Source organism: Oncorhynchus kisutch, linkage group LG16 (genome assembly GCF_002021735.2).
Source record: "Oncorhynchus kisutch isolate 150728-3 linkage group LG16, Okis_V2, whole genome shotgun sequence".
Classification (NCBI taxonomy): domain Eukaryota; kingdom Metazoa; phylum Chordata; class Actinopteri; order Salmoniformes; family Salmonidae; genus Oncorhynchus; species Oncorhynchus kisutch.
The window spans coordinates 223,945-246,895 of NC_034189.2; the positions used below are offsets into that span (position 1 = coordinate 223,945).

The 22,951-nt window shown below is 42.9% G+C and overlaps 1 protein-coding gene across 3 annotated transcripts in view; it reads left to right on the forward strand.

Annotated features, from left to right (window-relative positions):
• Nucleotides 1-22,951, forward strand: part of atp1b2a (ATPase Na+/K+ transporting subunit beta 2a) — a 74,769-nt gene that overhangs the window by 30,178 nt on the left and 21,640 nt on the right. For all 3 annotated transcript variants that reach the window (XM_031791491.1, XM_031791492.1, XM_031791490.1), the window contains one exon: nucleotides 15,657-15,736. In XM_031791491.1, the coding sequence (XP_031647351.1) occupies nucleotides 15,657-15,736 (80 nt within the window). The remainder of the gene's footprint in view (nucleotides 1-15,656; nucleotides 15,737-22,951) is intronic.

A 22,951-nucleotide genomic window follows, 5' to 3' on the forward strand; every position in this document is an offset into this window, starting at 1 on the left:
GTTGTTTTGAATATTGTCTAGACCTATATGATATCAGTGTATTGTTAGTTGTTTTGAATAGTGTGTAGTGTGTATATTAGTATAGTGTATATATGATCTGGGGTATTGTTAGTTGTTTTGAATAGTGTGTAGTGTGTATATTAGTATAGTGTATATATGATCTGGGGTATTGTTAGTTGTTTTGAATAGTGTGTAGTGTGTATATTAGTATAGTGTATATATGATCTGGGGTATTTTCTTCTCTTGAGGTTAAAGTCTTTTGTCAAGTAGAATTATGTATTTTATTCTAACAGAAAATAAAGTAAAGAGGCTGTTGTTTAGCTGTGATCACCTAGCAACAGTCTGTTGTTTAGCTGTGATCACCTAGCAACAGTCTGTTGTTTAGCTGTGATCCCCTAGCAACAGTCTGTTGTTTAGCTGTGATCACCTAGCAAGAGGCTGTTGTTTAGCTGTGATCACCTAGCAAGAGGCTGTTGTTTAGCTGTGATCACCTAGCAACAGTCTGTTGTTTAGCTGTGATCACCTAGCAAGAGGCTGTTGTTTAGCTGTGATCACCTAGCAACAGTCTGTTGTTTAGCTGTGATCACCTAGCAACAGTCTGTTGTTTAGCTGTGATCCCCTAGCAAGAGGCTGTTGTTTAGCTGTGATCACCTAGCAAGAGGCTGTTGTTTAGCTGTGATCACCTAGCAACAGGCTGTTGTTTAGCTGTGATCACCTAGCAACAGTCTGTTGTTTAGCTGTGATCACCTAGCAACAGTCTGTTGTTTAGCTGTGATCACCTAGCAACAGTCTGTTGTTTAGCTGTGATCACCTAGCAAGAGGCTGTTGTTTAGCTGTGATCACCTAGCAAGAGGCTGTTGTTTAGCTGTGATCACCTAGCAAGAGGCTGTTGTTTAGCTGTGATCACCTAGCAAGAGGCTGTTGTTTAGCTGTGATCACCTAGCAACAGTCTGTTGTTTAGCTGTGATCACCTAGCAAGAGGCTGTTGTTTAGCTGTGATCACCTAGCAAGAGGCTGTTGTTTAGCTGTGATCACCTAGCAAGAGGCTGTTGTTTAGCTGTGATCACCTAGCAACAGTCTGTTGTTTAGCTGTGATCACCTAGCAAGAGGCTGTTGTTTAGCTGTGATCACCTAGCAAGAGGCTGTTGTTTAGCTTTGATCACCTAGCAACAGTCTGTTGTTTAGCTGTGATCACCTAGCAACAGTCTGTTGTTTAGCTGTGATCACCTAGCAACAGTCTGTTGTTTAGCTGTGATCACCTAGCAAGAGGCTGTTGTTTAGCTGTGATCCCCTAGCAAGAGGCTGTTGTTTAGCTGTGATCACCTAGCAACAGTCTGTTGTTCAGCTGTGATCACCTAGCAAGAGGCTGTTGTTTAGCTGTGATCCCCTAGCAAGAGGCTGTTGTTTAGCTGTGATCACCTAGCAAGAGGCTGTTGTTTAGCTGTGATCACCTAGCAACAGTCTGTTGTTTAGCTGTGATCACCTAGCAAGAGGCTGTTGTTTAGCTGTGATCACCTAGCAAGAGGCTGTTGTTTAGCTGTGATCACCTAGAAACAGTCTGTTGTTTAGCTGTGATCACCTAGCAAGAGGCTGTTGTTTAGCTGTGATCCCCTAGCAAGAGGCTGTTGTTTAGCTGTGATCACCTAGCAACAGTCTGTTGTTCAGCTGTGATCACCTAGCAAGAGGCTGTTGTTTAGCTGTGATCACCTAGCAAGAGGCTGTGGTTTAGCTGTGATCACCTAGCAACAGACTGTTGTTTAGCTGTGATCACCTAGCAAGAGGCTGTTGTTTAGCTGTGATCACCTAGCAAGAGGCTGTTGTTTAGCTGTGTTTTTGTAGTGATCATCAAACAAGAGGCTGTGGTTTAGCTGTGATCACCTAGCAACATGGTGTTGTTTAGCTGTGATCACCTAGCAAGAGGCTGTTGTTTAGCTGTGTTTTTGAAGTGATCACCAAGCTATAGGCTTTTTTTGTTAGCTGTGATCACCTAGCAACAGGGTGTTGTTTAGCTGTGATCACCTAGCAACAGGCTGTTGTTTAGCTGTGATCACCTAGCAAGAGGCTGTTGTTTAGCTGTGATCACCTAGCAAGAGGCTGTTATTTAGCTGTGTTTTTGAAGTGATCACCAAGCTATAGGCTTTTTTTGTTAGCTGTGATCACCTAGCAACAGGGTGTTGTTTAGCTGTGATCACCTAGCAACAGGGTGTTGTTTAGCTGTGATCACCTAACAAGAGGCTGTTGTTTAGCTGTGTTTTTGGAGTGATCACCAAGCAAGAGGCTGTTGTTTAGCTGTGATCACCTAGCAAGAGGCTATTGTTTAGCTGTGATCACCTAGCAAGAGGCTATTGTTTAGCTGTGATCACCTAGCAACAGGCTGTTGTTTAGCTGTGATCACCAAGCTAGAAGCTTTTCTTTAGCTTTGATCACCTAGCAACATGCTGTTGTTTAATTGTGTTTTTGTAATGATCACCAAGCAAGAGGTTGTTGTTTAGCTGTGATCACCTAGCAACAGGCTGTTGTTTAGCTGTGTTTTTGTAGTGATCACCAAGCAAGATGCTGTTATTTAGCTGTGTTTTTGTAGTGATCACCAAGCAACAGACTGTTGTTTAGTTGTGATCACCTAGCAACAGGCTGTTGTTTAGCTGTGATCACCAAGTTAGTGGCTTTTCTTTAGCTGTGATCAACCAGCAACAGGCCGTTGTTTAGCTGTAATCACATAGCAACAGGTGGTTGTTTAGCTGTGTTTTTGTAGTGATCACCAAGCAAGAGGCTGTTATTTAGCTGTGTTTTTGTAGTGATCACCAACCAACAGACTGTCGTTTAGGTGTGATCACCTAGCAACATGCTGTTGTTTAACTGTGATCACCAAGCAAGAGGCTGTTATTTAGCTGTGTTTTTGTAGTGATCACCAACCAACATACTGTCGTTTAGGTGTGATCACCAAGCAACAGACTGCCGTTTACCTGTGATCACCAAGCAATATGCTGTTGTTAGGCTGTGATCACCAAGCTAGTGGCTTTTCTTTAGCTGTGATCAACCAGCAACAGGCTGTTGTTTAGCTGTAATTACATAGCAACAGGTGGTTGTTTAGCTGTGTAATTGTAGTGATCACCAAGCAAGAGGCTGTTATTTAGCTGTGTTTTTGTAGTGATCACCAAACAACAGACTGTCATTTACCTGTGATCACCAAGCAAGAGGCTGTTGTTTAGCTGTGTTTTTGTAGTGATCATCAAGCAAGAGGCTGTCATTTAGCTGTGATCACCTAGCAACAGGCCGTTGTTCAGCTGTGATCACCTAGCAACAGACTGTTGTTTAACTGTGATCACCAAGCAAGAGGCTGTTGTTTAGCTGTGTGTTTGTAGTGATCACCAAGCTAAAGGCTTTTTTTAGCTGTGACCACCTGGAAACAGGCTATTGTTTAGCTGTGATCACCAAGCAACAGGCTGTTGTTTAGCTTTGATTTTGTAGTGATCATCAAACAAGATGATGTTGTTTAGCTGTGACACCAAGCAAGACGCTGTTGTTTAGGTGTGTTTTCGTAGTGATCACCAAGCTAGAGGCTTTTTTTTGCTGTGATCACCTAGCAACAGACTGTTGTTTAGCTGTGGTCACCTAGCAACAGGCTGTTGTTTAGCTGTGATCACCTAGCAACATGCTGTTGTTTAGCTGTGATCTCCTTGCAACAGGCTGTTGTTTAGCTGTGATCACCTAGCAACAGGCTGTTGTTTAGCTGTGATCACCTAGCAAGTGGCTGTTGTTTAGCTGTGATCACCTAACAACAGGCTGTTGTTTAATTGTGTTTTTGTAGTGATCACCTAGCAAAATGCTGTTGTTTAGCTGTGTTTTTGTAGTGATCACCAAACAAGAGGCTGTTGTTTAGCTGTGATCACCTAGCAACAGGCCGTTGTTTAGCTTTGATCACCTATCAAGTGGCTGTTATTTAGCTGTGATAACCTAGCAACAGGCTGTTGTTTAGCTGTGATCACCTAGCAAGAGGCTGTGGTTTAGCTGTGATCACCTAGCAAGAGGCTGTTGTTTAGCTGTGATCACCTAGCAACAGGCCGTTGTTTAGCTTTGATCACCTATCAAGTGGCTGTTATTTAGCTGTGATAACCTAGCAACAGGCTGTTGTTTAGCTGTGTGTTTGTAGTGATCACCAAGCTAAAGGCTTTTTTTAGCTGTGACCACCTGGAAACAGGCTATTGTTTAGCTGTGATCACCAAGCAACAGGCTGTTGTTTAGCTTTGATTTTGTAGTGATCATCAAACAAGATGATGTTATTTAGCTGTGACACCAAGCAAGACGCTGTTGTTTAGCTGTGTTTTCGTAGTGATCACCAAGCTAGAGGCTTTTTTTTGCTGTGATCACCTAGCAACAGACTGTTGTTTAGCTGTGATCACCTAGCAACAGGCTGTTGTTTAGCTGTGATCACCTAGCAACATGCTGTTGTTTAGCTGTGATCTCCTTGCAACAGGCTGTTGTTTAGCTGTGATCACCTAGCAACAGGCTGTTGTTTAGCTGTGATCACCTAGCAAGTGGCTGTTGTTTAGCTGTGATCACCTAGCAACAGGCTGTTGTTTAATTGTGTTTTTGTAGTGATCACCTAGCAAAATGCTGTTGTTTAGCTGTGTTTTTGTAGTGATCACCAAACAAGAGGCTGTTGTTTAGCTGTGATCACCTAGCAACAGGCCGTTGTTTAGCTTTGATCACCTATCAAGTGGCTGTTATTTAGCTGTGATAACCTAGCAACAGGCTGTTGTTTAGCTGTGATCACCTAGCAAGAGGCTGTGGTTTAGCTGTGATCACCTAGCAAGAGGCTGTTGTTTAGCTGTGATCACCTAGCAACAGGCCGTTGTTTAGCTTTGATCACCTATCAAGTGGCTGTTATTTAGCTGTGATAACCTAGCAACAGGCTGTTGTTTAGCTGTGACCACCTAGCAGGAGGCTGTGGTTTAGCTGTGATCACCTAGCAACAGACTGTTGTTTAGCTGTGTTTTTGTAGTGATGACCAACCAACAGACTGTCATTTAGGTGTGATCACCTAGCAACAGGCTGTTATTTAGCTGTGTTTTTGTAGTGATTATCAAGCAAGAGGCTGTTGTTTAGCTGTGTTTTTGTAGTGATCACCAAGCAACAGACTGTCGTTTACCTGTGATCACCTAGCAACAAGCTGTTGTTTAACTGTGATCACCAAGCAATAGGCTGTTGTTTAGCTGTGTTTTTGTAGTGAACATCAAGCAAGAGGCTGTCATTTAGCTGTGATCACCTAGCAATAGGCCGTTGTTTAGCTGTGATCACCTAGCAAGAGGCTGTTGTTTAGCTGTGATCACCTAGCAAGAGGCTGTGGTTTAGCTGTGATCACCTAGCAACAGACTGTTGTTTAGCTGTGATCACCTAGCAAGAGGCTGTTGTTTAGCTGTGATCACCTAGCAAGAGGCTGTTGTTTAGCTGTGTTTTTGTAGTGATCATCAAGCAACAGGATGTCGTTTAGCTGTTATCGCCATGCAAGAGGATGTTGTTTAGCTGTGTTTTTCTAGTTAACACCAAGGAAGAGGCTGTTATTTCGCTGTGTTTTTGTATTGATCACCAAGCAACAGACTGTCGTTTAGCTGTGATCAACCAGCAACAGGCCGTTGTTTAGCTGCAATCACATAGCAACAGGTGGTTGTTTAGCTGTGTTTTTGTAGTGATCACCAAGCAAGAGGCTGTTATTTAGCTGTGTTTTTGTAGTGATCACCAACCAACAGACTGTCGTTTAGGTGTGATCACCTAGCAACATGCTGTTGTTTAACTGTGATCACCAAGCAAGAGGCTGTTGTTTAGCTGTATTTTTGTAGTGATCATCAAGCAAGAGGCTGTCATTTAGCTGTGATTACCAAGCAAGAGGCTATGATTACCAAGCAAGAGGCTGTTGTAGTGATCACCAAGCTAAAGGCTTTTTGTTTTAGCTGTGACCACCTAGAAACAGGCTGTCATTTAGCTATGATTACCAAGCAAGAGGCTGTTGTTTAGCTGTGTTTTTGTAGTGATCACCAAGCTAAAGGCTTTTTTTTTTAGCTGTGACCACCTAGAAACAGGCTGTTGTTTAGCTGTGATCACCTATCACGGTGCTGTTGTTTAGCTGTGATCACCTATCACGATGCTGTTGTTTAGCTGTGATCACCAAGCTAGAAGCTTTTCTTTGGCTGTGATCACCTAGCAACAGGCTGTTGTTTAGCTCTGTTTTTGTAGTGATCACCAAGCAAGAGGCTGTTGTTTAGCTGTGATCACCTATCAAGAGGCTGTTGTTTAGCTGTGATCACCTAGCAACAGGCCATTGTTTAGCTTTGATCACCTATCAAGTGGCTGTTATTTAGCTGTGATCACCTAGCAACAGGCTGTTGTTTAGCAGTGTTTTTGTAGTGATCGCAAAGCAAGAGGCTGTTGTTTAGCTGTGATCACCTAGCAACAGGCTGTTGTTTAGCTGTGATCACCTAGCAACAGGCCGTTGTTTAGCTTTGATCACCTATCAAGTGGCTGTTATTTAGCTGTGATCACCTAGCAAAAGGCTGTTGTTTAGCTGTGATCACCTAGCAAGAGGCTGTTGTTTAGCTGTGTTTTTGTAGTGATCATCAAGCAACAGGATGTCGTTTAGCTGTTATCGCCATGCAAGAGGATGTTGTTTAGCTGTGTTTTTCTAGTTAACACCAAGGAAGAGGCTGTTATTTCGCTGTGTTTTTGTATTGATCACCAAGCAACAGACTGTCGTTTAGCTGTGATCAACCAGCAACAGGCCGTTGTTTAGCTGCAATCACATAGCAACAGGTGGTTGTTTAGCTGTGTTTTTGTAGTGATCACCAAGCAAGAGGCTGTTATTTAGCTGTGTTTTTGTAGTGATCACCAACCAACAGACTGTCGTTTAGGTGTGATCACCTAGCAACATGCTGTTGTTTAACTGTGATCACCAAGCAAGAGGCTGTTGTTTAGCTGTATTTTTGTAGTGATCATCAAGCAAGAGGCTGTCATTTAGCTGTGATTACCAAGCAAGAGGCTATGATTACCAAGCAAGAGGCTGTTGTAGTGATCACCAAGCTAAAGGCTTTTTGTTTTAGCTGTGACCACCTAGAAACAGGCTGTCATTTAGCTATGATTACCAAGCAAGAGGCTGTTGTTTAGCTGTGTTTTTGTAGTGATCACCAAGCTAAAGGCTTTTTTTTTAGCTGTGACCACCTAGAAACAGGCTGTTGTTTAGCTGTGATCACCTATCACGGTGCTGTTGTTTAGCTGTGATCACCTATCACGATGCTGTTGTTTAGCTGTGATCACCAAGCTAGAAGCTTTTCTTTGGCTGTGATCACCTAGCAACAGGCTGTTGTTTAGCTCTGTTTTTGTAGTGATCACCAAGCAAGAGGCTGTTGTTTAGCTGTGATCACCTATCAAGAGGCTGTTGTTTAGCTGTGATCACCTAGCAACAGGCCATTGTTTAGCTTTGATCACCTATCAAGTGGCTGTTATTTAGCTGTGATCACCTAGCAACAGGCTGTTGTTTAGCAGTGTTTTTGTAGTGATCGCAAAGCAAGAGGCTGTTGTTTAGCTGTGATCACCTAGCAACAGGCTGTTGTTTAGCTGTGATCACCTAGCAACAGGCCGTTTTTTCGCTTTGATCACCTATCAAGTGGCTGTTATTTAGCTGTGATCACCTAGCAAAAGGCTGTTGTTTAGCAGTGTTTTTGTAGTAATCGCAAAGCAAGAAGCTGTTGTTTAGCTGTGATCACCTAGCAACAGGCTGTTGTTTAGCTGTGATCACCTATCACGATGCTGTTGTTTAGCTGTGATCACCAAGCTAGAAGCTTTTCTTTAGCTGTGATTACCTAGCAACAGGCTCTTGTTTAGCTCTTTTTTTGTAGTGATCACCAAGCAAGAGGCTGTTGTTTAGCTGTGATCACCTAGCAACAGGCCATTGTTTAGCTTTGATCACCTATCAAGTGGCTGTTATTTAGCTGTGATAACCTAGCAACAGGCTGTTGTTTAATTGTGTTTTTGTAGTGATCACCTAGCAACATGCTGTTGTTTAGCTGTGTTTTTGTAGTGATCACCAAGCAAGATGCTGTTGTTTAGCTGTGATCACCTATCAAGAGGCTGTTGTTTAGCTGTGATCACCTAGCAACAGGCCGTTGTTTAGCTTTGATCACCTATCAAGTGGCTGTTATTTAGCTGTGATAACCTAGCAACAGACTGTTGTTTAGCTGTGATCACCTAGCAACAGGCTGTTGTTTAGCTGCGATCACCTAGCAACAGGCTGTTGTTTCACAATGTTTTTGTAGTGATCACCAAGCAAGGGGCTGATATTTAGTGGTGATCACCTCACAACAGGCTGTTGTTTAACTGTGTTTTTGTAGTGATCACCAAGCAACGGGCTGTCGTTTAGCTGTGATCACCTATCAACAAGCTTTGGTTTAGCTGTGATCACCTTGCAAGAGGCTCTTGTTTAGCTGTGTTTTTGTAGTGATCACCAAGCAAGAGGCTGTTGTTTAGCTGTGATCACCTAGCAACAGGCTGTTGTTTAGCTGCGATCACCTAGCAACACACTCTTGTTTAGCTGTGATCATCCAGCAACATGCTGATGTTTAGCTGTTTTTGTAGTGATCACCTAGCAAGAGGCTGTTGTTTAACTGTGTTTTTGTAGTGATCACCAAGCAAGGGGCTGTCGTTTAGCTGTGATCACCAAGCTAGATGCTTTTTTTAAATAGCTGTGATCACCTAGCAATGGGCTGTTGTTTAGCTGTGATCACCAAGCAAGAGGCTGTTGTTTAGCTGTGATCACCTAGCAACAAGCTGTTGTTTAGTTGTGTTTTTGTAGTGATCACCAAGCAGAATGCTGTTGTTTAGTTGTGTTTTTGTAGTGATCACCAAGCAAGAGGCTGTTGTTTAGCTGTGATCACCTAGCAACAGGCTGTTGTTTTGCACTGTTTTTGTAGTGATCACCAAGCAAGGGGCTGGTGTTTAGCTGTGATCACCAAGCAAGAGGCTGTTGTTTAGCTGTGATCACCTAGCAACAGGCTGTTGTTTCACAGTGTTTTTGTAGTGATCACCAAGCAAGGGGCTGGTGTTTAGCTGTGATCACCTAGCAACAGGCTGTTGTTTAGCTTTGATCTCCTAGCAACAGGCTGTTGTTTAGCAGTTTTTATGAAGTGATCACCTAGCAACAGGCTGTTGTTTAACTGTGTTTTTGTAGTGATCACCAAGCAACAAGCTGTTGTTTAGCTGTGATCGCCTTGCAAGAGGCTCTTGTTTAGCTGTGTTTTTGTAGTGATCACCAAGCAAGATGCTGTTGTTTAATTGTGTATTTTTAGTGATCACCAAGCAACAGGCTGATTTTTAGCTGTGATCACCTAGCAACAAGCTATTGTTAAGCTGTGATCACCTAGCAACAGGCTGTTGTTTAGCAGTTTTTTTGTAGTGATCACCAAGCAAGAGGCTGTTGTTTAGCTGTGTTTTTATAGCAACAGGCTGTTGTTTAGCAGTTTTTTGTAATGATCACCTAGCAAGAGGCTGTTGTTTAACTGTGTTTTTATAGTGATCACCAAGCAACGGGCTGTCGTTCAGCTGTGATCACCAAGCTAGAGGCTTTAAAAAAAACTGTGATCACCTAGCAACAGGCTGTTGTTTAGCTGTGATAACATAGCAAGAGGCTGTTGTTTAGCTTTGATCACCTAGCTACAGGCTGTTGTTTTACTGTGTTTTTGTAGTGATCACCAAGCAACAAGCTGTTGTTTAGCTGTGATCACCTTGCAAGAGGCTCTTGTTTAGCTGTGTTTTGTAGTATTCACCAAGCAAGAGGCTGTTGTTTAGCTGTGATCACTTAGCAACAGGCTGATGTTTAGCTGCGATCACCTAGCAACAAGCTGTTGTTTCGGGCCTGATGTTTAGCGGTGATCACCTAGCAAGAGGCTGATGTTTAGCTGTGATCACCTAGCAAGAGGCTGTTGTTTAGCTTTGATCACCTAGCAACAGGCTGGTGTTAAGCTGTGATCACCTAGCAACAGGCTGTTGTTTAGCAGTTTTTTTGTAGTGATCACCAAGCAAGAGGCTGTTGTTTAGCTGTGTTTTTGTAGTGGTCACCAAGCAAGAGGATGTTGTTTAGCTGTGTTTTTATAGTGGTCACCTAGCAACAGGCTGTTGTTTAGCAGTTTTTTTGTAATGATCACCTAGCAAGAGGCTGTTGTTTAACTGTGTTTTTATAGTAATCACCAAGCAACGGGCTGTCATTCAGCTGTGATCACCAAGCTAGAGGCTTAAAAAAAAAGCTGTGATCACCTATCAACAGGCTGTTGTTTAACTGTGATCACCTAGCAACAGGCTGTATTTTAGCTGTGATCACCTGGCAAGAGGCTGTTGTTTAGCTTTGATCTCCTAGCAACAGGCTGTTGTTTAGCAGTTTTTATGAAGTGATCACCTAGCAACAGGCTGTTGTTTAACTGTGTTTTTGTAGTGATCACCAAGCAAGAGGCTGTTGTTTAGCTGTGATCACCTAGCAACAGGCTGTTGTTTTGCACTGTTTTTGTAGTGATCACCAAGCAAGGGGCTGGTGTTTAGCTGTCATCACCAAGCAAGAGGCTGTTGTTTAGCTGTGATCACCTAGCAACAGGCTGTTGTTTCACAGTGTTTTTGTAGTGATCACCAAGCAAGGGGCTGGTGTTTAGCTGTGATCACCTAGCAACAGGCTGTTGTTTAGCTTTGATCTCCTAGCAACAGGCTGTTATTTAGCAGTTTTTATGAAGTGATCACCTAGCAACAGGCTGTTGTTTAACTGTGTTTTTATAGTGATCACCAAGCAACGGGCTGTCGTTCAGCTGTGATCACCAAGCTAGAGGCTTAAAAAAAAAGCTGTGATCACCTAGCAACAGGCTGTTGTTTAACTGTGATCACCTAGCAACAGGCTGTTGTTTAGCTGTGATCACCTAGCAAGAGGCTGTTGTTTGGCTTTGATCTCCTAGCAACAGGCTGTTGTTTAGCAGTTTTTATGAAGTGATCACCTAGCAACAGGCTGTTGTTTTACGGTGTTTTTGTAGTGATCACCAAGCAAGAGGCTGTTGTTTAGCTGTGTTTTTATAGTGGTCACCTAGCAACAGGCTGTTGTTTAGCAGTTTTTTGTAATGATCACCTAGCAAGAGGCTGTTGTTTAACTGTGTTTTATAGTGATCACCAAGCAACGGGCTGTCGTTCAGCTGTGATCACCAAGCTAGAGGCTTTAAAAAAAACTGTGATCACCTAGCAACAGGCTGTTGTTTAGCTGTGATAACATAGCAAGAGGCTGTTGTTTAGCTTTGATCTCCTAGCAACAGGCTGTTGTTTAGCAGTTTTTATGAAGTGATCACCTAGCTACAGGCTATTGTTTTACTGTGTTTTTGTAGTGATCACCAAGCAACAAGCTGTTGTTTAGCTGTGATCACCTTGCAAGAGGCTCTTGTTTAGCTGTGTTTTTGTAGTGATCACCAAGCAAGAGGCTGTTGTTTAGCTGTGATCACCTAGCAAGAGGCTGTTGTTTAGCTGTGTTCACCTAGCAACAGGCTGTTGTTTAGCTGTGATCACCAAGCAAGAGGCTATTTTTTAGCTTTGTGTTTGTAGTGATCACCTAGCAAGAGGCTGTTATTTAGCTGTGTGTTTGTAGTGATCACCAAGCAACACGTGATGTTAGAGTTAGCAAAACAAATACCCTCTGGATTCATGTAAATAATCAGGATATCATTCTGACAGTTAACCTTAGGTGACTTTGTAGTTAACATTTCATTAAGAATGTTTTTGGGAAAGCCTTTTCATCCACTGTACCATTATGCTTTTTATTAGCATCATCGCTAAGGGCTACACCAAGTTTAGACGTGCGCACCGCACACACAGACTGGGGAAGCCTTGTTGCCTCTTCAGGAAGTTGTTGGATCACTGATGCATTCTGTTAATGTTTTATGATAAATCTCTCCCTCCTCCCTGTAAAGAAATTAGACCGCAACCATCCACAGCGTACACAATCTATACCAGGAGGTGGGACAGACAGCAGTGTTTTCCTGTTCATCGCGTTGTGACTGACTCCTATTGAGACTCACTTAGATTATTCATTTGAAGATACAGCAGTAGTAATACAAGGATATAACATCTATAGAAGAGACAGGAATGCTTATGGGGGAGGTGTTGCTGTATATTCAGAGTCATATCTCTGTAATGTTTATAGGGGAGGAGTTACTCTATATATTCAGAGCCATATCCCTGTAATGTTTATAGGGGAGGTGTTGCTCTATATATTCAGAGCCATATCTCTGTAATGTTTATAGGGGAGGTGTTGCTGTATATATTCAGAGCCATATCCCTGTAATGTTTATAGGGGAGGTGGTGCTGTATATATTCAGAGCCATATCCCTGTAATGTTTATAGGGGAGGTGTTGTATATATTCAGAGCCATATTCCTGTAATGTTTATAGGGGAGGTGTTGTATATATTCAGAGCCATATTCCTGTAATGTTTATAGGGGAGGTGTTGTATATATTCAGAGCCATATCCCTGTAATGTTTATGGGGGAGGTGTTGCTGTATATATTCAGAGCCATATCCCTGTAATGTTTATAGGGGAGGTGCTGTATATATTCAGAGCCATATCCCTGTAATGTTTATAGGGGAGGTGTTGTATATATTCAGAGCCATATCTCTGTAATGTTTATAGGGGAGGTGTTGTATATATTCAGAGCCATATCCCTGTAATGTTTATAGGGGAGGTGTTGTATATATTCAGAGCCATATCCCTGTAATGTTTATAGGGGAGGTGTTGTATATATTCAGAGCCATATCCCTGTAATGTTTATAGGGGAGGTGTTGTATATATTCAGAGCCATATCCCTGTAATGTTTATAGGGGAGGTGTTGTATATATTCAGAGCCATATCTCTGTAATGTTTATAGGGGAGGTGTTGTATATATTCAGAGCCATATCCCTGTAATGTTTATAGGGGAGGTGTTGTATATATTCAGAGCCATATCCCTGTAATACTTAGAGAAGATCTTATGTCAAGTGTTATTGAAGTGTTGTGGTTGCATGTTCACTTGGCTCATCTAAAGCCTTTTCTTTTGGGGTGTTGCTATAGTTACCACCAAGTGGTAACAGTCAGTGTCTAAATAACAGTCAATTAGTGTGGGAGAGGTGGAAAATGACAAACATCCTGGCATTGATTGAAAGCTACTGAGGATGGTAGCTGACTCTATAGCCACTCCTATCTGTCATATCTTTAATCTGAGCCAAGAGGAAGGTTTTTGTCCTCAGGCCTGGAGGGAAGCCAAAGTCATTCCGCAACCCAAGAGTGGTAAAGCGGCCTTTACTAGTTCTAACAGCAGACCTATATATAAGCTTGCTGCCAGCTCTTAGTAAACTCTTGGAAATGTTTGACCAAATACAATGCTATTTCTCTGTAAACAAATTAGCAGACTTTCAGCAGGCTTATAGAGGATGGCCCTCAACATGTACTGCACTGACACAAATGACTGATGGTTGGTTAAAATAAATTGATAATAAGAAGATTGTGGGAGTTGTACTGTTAGATTTCAGTGGAACCTTTGATGTCATTGTCCATAACCAGTTGTTGAGAAAACGTATGTGTTATGGCTTTTCAACCTCTGCCATATTGTGGATTCCGAGCTATTTATCTAATAGAACTCAAAGGGTTTTCTTTAATGGAAGCTTCTCTAATGTCAAACATGTAATGTGTGGTGTACCGCAGGGCAGTTCTCTAGGCCCTCTACTGTTTTCAATTTTTTTTTTACCAATGACCTGCCACTGGCATTAAACAAAGCCAGTGTGTCCATGTATGCTGATGATTCAACCCTACACGCATCAGCAACCACAGCTAATGAAGTCACTGAAACCCTTAACAAAGAGTTGCAGTCTGTTTTGGAATGGGTGGCCAGTCATAAACTGGTCCTGAATTACTTGGCGTTACCTTAGATTGTAAATTGTCATTGTCAAAACATATACACTACCATTCAAAAGTTCGGGGTCACTAAGAAATGTCCTTGTTTTTGAATGAAAAGCTACTTTTTTTGGTCCATTAAAATAACATCAAATTGATCAGATATACAGTGTAGACATTGTTAATTACTTTTGTTGCTGGAAATGGCTGATTTTTTATGGAATATCTACATAGTCGTACAGAGGCCCATTATCAGCAACCATCACTCCTGTGTTCCAATGGCACGTTGTGTTAGCTAATCCAAGTTTAACATTTTAAAAGGCTAATTGATCATTAGAAAACGCTTTTGCAATTATGTTAGCACAGCTGAAAACTGTTCTGATTAAAGAAGCAATAAAACTGACCTTCTTCAGACTAGTTGAGTATCTGGAGCATCAGCATTTGTGGGTTCGATTACAGGCTCAAACTGGCAAGAAACAAAGACCTTTCTTCTGAAACTCGTCAGTCTATTCTGGTTCTGAGAAATGATGGCTATTCCATGCAAGAAATTGTCAAGAAACTGAAGATCTCGTACAACTCTGTGTACAACTCCCTTCACAGAACAGCGCAAACGGGCTCTAACCAGAATAGAAAAAGGAGTGGGAGGCCCCGGTGCACAACTGAGCAAGAGGACAAGTACATTAGAGTGTCTAGTTTGAGAAACAGACGCCTCACAAGTCCTCAACTGGCAGCTTCATTAAATAGTACCCGCATAACACCAGTCTCAACGTCAACAGTGAAGAGGCGACTCCGGGATGCTGGCCTTCTAGGCCGAGTTGCAATGAAAAAGCCATATCTCAGACTGGCCAATGAAAAAGATTAAGATGTACAAAAGAACACAGACACTGGACAGAGGAAGAATGTATAGAAGTGTTATGGACAGACTAATCTAAGTTTGATGGGTTTGGATCACAAAGAAGAACATTCGTGAGACGCAGAAAAAATGAAAAGATGCTGGAGGAGTGCTTGACGCCATCTGTCAAGCATGGTGGAGGCAATGTGATGGTCTGGGGGTGCTTTGGGGATGGTAAAGTGGGAGAATTGTTCAGGATAAAAGGGATCTTGAAGAAGGAAGGCTATCACTCCATTTTGCAACGCCATGCCATACCCTGTGGACGCCGCTTAATTATGAGCCAATTTCCTCCTACAACAGGACAATGACCCAAAGCACAGCTCCAAACTATGCAAGAACTATTTAGGGAAGAAGTAGTCAGCTGGTATTCTGTCTACAATGGAGTGGCCAGCACAGTCACCGGATCTCAACCCTATTGAGCTGTTGTGGAGCAGCTTGGCCGTATGGTACGTAAGAAGTGCCCATCAAGCCAATCCAACTTGTGGGAGGAGCCTTTTGGCTCCAAGCGGGCTGTCATGTGTCTATTACTGAGTGGCTTCTATTTGGCCACTCTATCATAAAGGCAAATAAATTGAATTGAAACTTTTAAATGAGAAGTAGTGTAGGGAATATGAAGTTGAAAAAGTAACCTGCTGAAAATGAGTCTGTAACCTGCTGATTAGCCGACACTAATGGAAAACACTGGTGTGTGTGTGTTTTAAAGCCCTTTACCAGGCTATAATATTAGATGTTATGCCTAACAAAGTGTGTGTGTGTGTGTGTGTGTGTGTGTGTGTGTGTGTGTGTGTGTGTGTGTGTGTGTGTGTGTGTGTGTGTGTGTGTGTGTGTGTGTGTGTAGCCTACAACAACTCCCTGCAGGTCCAGAACAACGATGAGTGCCCCCCTGATAATTACTTCATCCAGGAGGACAGTGGAGAGGTGAGGAACATCTAACCTCTGACCCCTAACCTCATACCTGAACCAAGTTCCTTAGGTTAAACTATCGATGACAACAGCTGCTCTTTGTGTAGTCTTTGTTTGAATCTTCCTGTCCAGCGACAACATTTAACAACTACCTAGGGACAGCGCTCGATACAAACCGTATCGCAGAAGATCTGCGTTATAGTGTGATTGAAATTGAAATTCCTGAGTTTGTGTAGACTGCGTTCACAGTAAACACAGCATACGGGTTAGGGTTAACCTACCCCATTCACAGTAAACACACCATATTGGTTAGGGTTAGGGTTAACCTACACCATTCACAGTAAACACAGTATATTGGTTAGGGTTAGGGTTAACCTACCCCATTCACAGTAAACACAGCATATTGGTTAGGGTTAGGGTTAACCTACCCCATTCACAGTAAACACAGCATATTGGTTAGGGTTAGGGTTAACCTACCCCATTCACAGTAAACACAGCATATTGGTTAGGGTTAGGGTTAACCTACCCCATTCACAGTAAACACACCATATTGGTTAGGGTTAGGGTTAACCTACCCCATTCACAGTAAACACAGCATATTGGTTAGGGTTAGGGTTAACCTACCCCATTCACAGTAAACACAGCATATTGGTTAGGGTTAGGGTTAACCTACCCCATTCACAGTAAACACAGCATATTGGTTAGGGTTAGGGTTAACCTACCCCATTCACAGTAAACACACCATATTGGTTAGGGTTAGGGTTAACCTACCCCATTCACAGTAAACACACCATATTGGTTAGGGTTAGGGTTAACCTACCCCATTCACAGTAAACACACCATATTGGTTAGGGTTAGGGTTAACCTACCCCATTCACAGTAAACACAGCATATTGGTTAGGGTTAGGGTTAACCTACCCCATTCACAGTAAACACAGCATATTGGTTAGGGTTAGGGTTAACCTACCCCATTCACAGTAAACACAGCATATTGGTTAGGGTTAGGGTTAACCTACCCCATTCACAGTAAACACGCCATATTGGTTAGGGTTAACCTACCCCATTCACAGTAAACACAGCATATTGGTTAGGGTTAGGGATAACCTACCCCATTCACAGTAAACACACCATATTGGTTAGGGTTAGGGTTAACCTACCCCATTCACAGTAAACACACCATATTGGTTAGGGTTAGGGTTAACCTACCCCATTCACAGTAAACACAGCATATTGGTTAGGGTTAGGGTTAACCTACCCCATTCACAGTAAACACGCCATATTGGTTAGGGTTAACCTACCCCATTCACAGTAAACACAGCATATTGGTTAGGGTTAGGGATAACCTACCCCATTCACAGTAAACACACCATATTGGTTAGGGTTAGGGTTAACCTACCCCATTCACAGTAAACACACCATATTGGTTAGGGTTAGGGTTAACCTACCCCATTCACAGTAAACACACCATATTGGTTAGGGTTAGGGTTAACCTACCCCATTCACAGTAAACACACCATATTGGTTAGGGTTAGGGTTAACCTACCCCATTCACAGTAAACACGCCATAATGGTTAGGGTTAACCTACCCCATTCACAGTAAACACAGCATATTGGTTAGGGTTAGGGTTAACCTACCCCATTCACAGTAAACACAGCATACTGGTTAGGGTTAGGGTTAACCTACCCCATTCACAGTAAACACGCCATATTGGTTAGGGTTAACCTACCCCATTAAACAGTAAACACAGCATATTGGTTAGGGTTAGGGTTAACCTACCCCATTCACAGTAAACATACCATATTGGTTAGGGTTAGGGTTAACCTACCCCATTCACAGTAAACACACCATATTGGTTAGGGTTAGGGTTAACCTACCCCATTCACAGTAAACACACCATATTGGTTAGGGTTAACCTACCCCATTCACAGTAAACACACCATATTGGTTAGGGTTAACCTAACCCATTCACAGTAAACACACCATATTGGTTAGGGTTAACCTACCCCATTCACAGTAAACACACCATATTGGTTAGGGTTAACCTACCCCATTCACAGTAAACACAGCATACGGGTTAGGGTTAACCTACCCCATTCACAGTAAACACACCATATTGGTTAGGGTTAGGGTTAACCTACCCCATTCACAGTAAACACAGTATATTGGTTAGGGTTAGGGTTAACCTACCCCATTCACAGAAAACACAGCATATTGGTTAGGGTTAGGGTTAACCTACCCCATTCACAGTAAACACACCATATTGGTTAGGGTTAGGGTTAACCTACCCCATTCACAGTAAACACAGCATATTGGTTAGGGTTAACCTACCCCATTCACAGTAAACACAGCATATTGGTTAGGGTTAACCTACCCCATTCACAGTAAACACAGCATATTGGTTAGGATTAACCTACCCCATTCACAGTAAACACAGCATATTGGTTAGGGTTAACCTACCCCATTCACAGTAAACACAGCATATTGGTTAGGGTTAACCTACCCCATTCACAGTAAACACAGTATATTGGTTAGGGTTAACACTAACTCTATCTCTAACCACACTAACTCTAACCACCCTAACTCTAACCACTCTAACCACTCTATCTCTAACCACTCTATCTCTAACCACTCTAACCACTCTATCTCTAACCACTCTAACCACTCTATCTCTAACCACTCTATCTCTAACCACTCTAACTCTAACCCCCCTAACCACTCTAACTCTAACCACCCTAACCACTCTAACTCTAACCACCCTAACCACTCTAACCTCTCTAACCACCCTAACCACTCTAACTCTAACCACCCTAACCACTCTAACCACGCTAACCACTCTAACCACCCTAACCACCCTAACCACTCTAACTCTAACCACCCTAACCACCCTAACCACTCTAACTCTAACCACCCTAACCACTCTAACCACGCTAACCACTCTAACTCTAACCACCCTAACCACCCTAACTCTAACCACCTTAACCACCCTAACCACTCTATCTCTAACCACCTTAACCACTCTAACCACTCTAACTCTAACCACCCTAACCTCCCTAACCACTCTAGCTCTAACCACCTTAACCACTCTAACCACTCTAACTCTAACCACCCTAACCACTCTAACCACCCTAACCACTCTAACTCTAACCACCCTAACCACTCTAACCACCCTAATCACTCTATCTCTAACCACCCTAACCACCCTAACCACTCTATCTCTAACCACCTTAACCACTCTAACTCTAACCACCTTAACCACTCTAAATCTAACCACCTTAACCACTCTATCTCTAACCACCCTAACCACTCTAACTCTAACCACCCTAACCACTGTATCTCTAACCACCCTAACCACTCTATCTCTAACCACCTTAACCACTCTAACCACCCTAACCACTCTATCTCTAACCACCCTAACCACTCTATCTCTAACCACCTTAACCACTCTTACCACTCTAACTCTAACCACTCTAATCCCCCTAACCACCCTAACCACTCTAACTCTAACCCCCTTAAACCACCCTAACCACTCTAACTCTAACCACATTAACCACTCTAACTCTAACCACCCTAACCACCCTAACCACTCTAACTCTAACCACCTTAACCACTCTAACTCTAACCACCCTAACCACCCTAACTCTAACCACCTTAACCACTCTAACTCTAACCATCCTAACCACTCTAATTCTAACCACTCTAACCACTCTAACTCTAACCACCCTAACCACTCTAACTCTAACCACCCTAACCACTCTAACTCTAACCACTCTAACCACCCTAACCACTCTAACTCTAACCACTCTAACCACCCTAACCACTCTATCTCTAACCACCTTAACCACTCTAACCACTCTAACTCTAACCACCCTAACCTCCCTAACCACTCTAGCTCTAACCACCTTAACCACTCTAACTCTAACCACCATAACCACTCTAACTCTAACCACCCTAACCACTCTATCCACCCTAACCAATCTAACTCTAACCACCCTAACCACTCTAACTCTAACCACCTTAATCACTCTATCTCTAACCACCCTAACCACTCTATCTCTAACCACCTTAACCACTCTAACTCTAACCACCCTAACCACTCTATCTCTAACCACCCTAACCACTCTAACTCTAACCACCCTAACCACCCTAACCACTCTATCTCTAACCACCCTAACCACTCTATCTCTAACCACCTTAACCACCCTAACCACTGTATCTCTAACCACCCTAACCACTCTATCTCTAACCACCTTAACCACTCTAACCACCCTAACCACTCTATCTCTAACCACCCTAACCACTCTATCTCTAACCACCTTAACCACCCTAACCACTCTATCTCTAACCACCTTAACCACTCTAACTCTAACCACCCTAACAACTCTAACTCTAACCACCCTAACCACTCTAACCACTCTAACTCTAACCACCTTAATCACTCTAACTCTAACCACCCTAACCAAACTAACTCTAACCACCTTAACCACTCTAACTCTAACCACCCTAACCACACTAACTCTAACCACCTTAACCACTCTAACTCTAACCATCCTAACCACTCTAACTCTAACCACTCTAACTCTAACCACCCTAACCACTCTAACCACTCTAACTCTAACTACCCTAACCACTCTAACTCTAACCACCCTAACCACTCTAACTCTAACCACCCTAACCACCCTAACCACACTAACTCTAACCACCTTAACCACTCTAACTCTAACCACCCTAACCACTCTAACTCTAACCACCCTAACCACTCTAACTCTAACCACCTTAACCACACTAACCACTCTATCTCTAACCACCTTAACCACTCTAACCACTCTAACTCTAACCACCCTAACCACTCTAACCACTGTAACCAGTCTAACCACTCTAACTCTAACCACCCTAACCACTCTAACCACTCTAACCACTGTAACCAGTCTAACCACTCTAACTCTAACCACCCTAACCACTCTAACCACTCTAAACCACTCTAACCACTCTAACTCTAACCCCCCTAACCACTCTATCTCTAACCACCCTAACCACTCTAACTCTAACCACCCTAACCACTCTATCTCTAACCCCCCTAACCACTCTATCTCTAACCACCTTAACCACCCTAACCACTGTATCTCTAACCACCCTAACCACTCTATCTCTAACCACCTTAACCACCCTAACCACTCTATCTCTAACCACTCTAACTCTAACCACCCTAACCACTCTAACCCCCCTAACCACCCTAACCACTCTAACTCTAACCCCCCTAACCCCCCTAACCACTCTAACTCTAACCACCTTAACCACTCTAACTCTAACCACCCCTAACCACCCTAACCACTCTAACCACTCTAACCACTCTAACCACCCTAACTCTAACCACCCTAACCACACTAACTCTAACCACCTTAACCACTCTAACTCTAACCACCCTAACCACCCTAACCACTCTAACTCTAACCAACCTAACCACCCTAACCACACTATCTCTAACCACTCTAACCACTCTAACTCTAACCACTCTAACCACTCTAACTCTAACCACCCTAACCACCCTAACCACTCCAACTCTAACCACTCTAACCACTCTAAGTCTAACCACCCTAACCACTCTAACTCTAACCACCCTAACCACTCTAACTCTAACCACCCTAACTCTAACCACCCTAACCACACTAACTCTAACCACCTTAACCACTCTAACTCTTACCCCCCTAACCACTCTAACTCTAACCACCCTAACCACTCTAACTACTCTAACTCTAACCACCCTAACCACTCTAACTCTAACCACCTTAACCACCCTAACCACTCTATCTCTAACCACCTTAACCACTCTAACCACTCTAACTCTAACCACCCTAACCACTCTAACTCTAACCACCTAACCACTCTAACTCTAACCACCCTAACCACTCTAACTCTAACCACCCTAACCACTCTAACTCTAACCACCCTAACCACTCTAACCACGCTAACCACTCTAACTCTAACCATCCTAACCACCCTAACTCTAACCACCTTAACCACTCTATCTCTAACCACCCTAACCACCCTAACCACTCTATCTCTAACCACCTTAACCACTCTAACTCTAACCACCTTAACCACTATATCTCTAACCACCCTAACCATTCTCACCACTCTATCTCTAACCACCTTAACCACTCTAACCAACCTAACCACTCTAGCTCTAACCACCCTAACCACCCTAACCACTCTATCTCTAACCACCTTAACCACTCTAACTCTAACCACCCTAACCACTCTAACTCTAACCACCCTAACCACTCTAACTCTAACCACCCTAACCACCCTAACCAGACTAACTCTAACCACCTTAACCACTCTAACTCTAACCATCCTAACCACTCTAACCACTCTAACCACTCTAACTCTAACCACCCTAACCACTCTAACTCTAACCACCCTAACCACTCTAACTCTAAACCACCCTAACCACACTAACTCTAACCACCTTAACCACTCTAACTCTAACCACCCTAACCACTCTAACTCTAACCACCCTAACCACTCTAACCACTCTATCTCTAACCACCTTAACCACTCTAACTCTAACCACCCTAACCACCCTAACCACTCTAACTCTAACCACCTTAACCACTCTAACTCTAACCACCTTAACCACCCTAACCACTCTAACCACTCTAACCACTCTAACTCTAACCACCCTAACCACTCTAACTCTAACCACCCTAACCACTCTAACTCTAACAACCCTAACCACCCTAACCACACTAACTCTAACCACCTTAACCACTCTAACTCTAACCATCCTAACCACTCCAACTCTAACCACCCTAACCACTCTATCTCTAACCACCTTAACCACTCTAACTCTAACCACCCTAACCACCCTAACCACTCTAACTCTAACCACCCTAACCACCATACCCACTCTAACTCTAACCACCTTAACCACTCTATCTCTAACCACCTTAACCACTCTAGCCACTCTAACTCTAACCACCCTAACCACTCTAACCACTCTATCTCTAACCACTCTAACTCTAACCCCCCTAACCACTCTATCTCTAACCACCCTAACCACTCTAACTCTAACCACCCTAACCACTCTATCTCTAACCACTCTAACCACCCTAACCACTCTAACTCTAACCAACCTAACCACTCTAACTACTCTAACTCTAACCTCCCTAACCACTCTAACCACCTTAACCACTCTAACCACTCTAACTCTAACCACCCTAACCACTCTA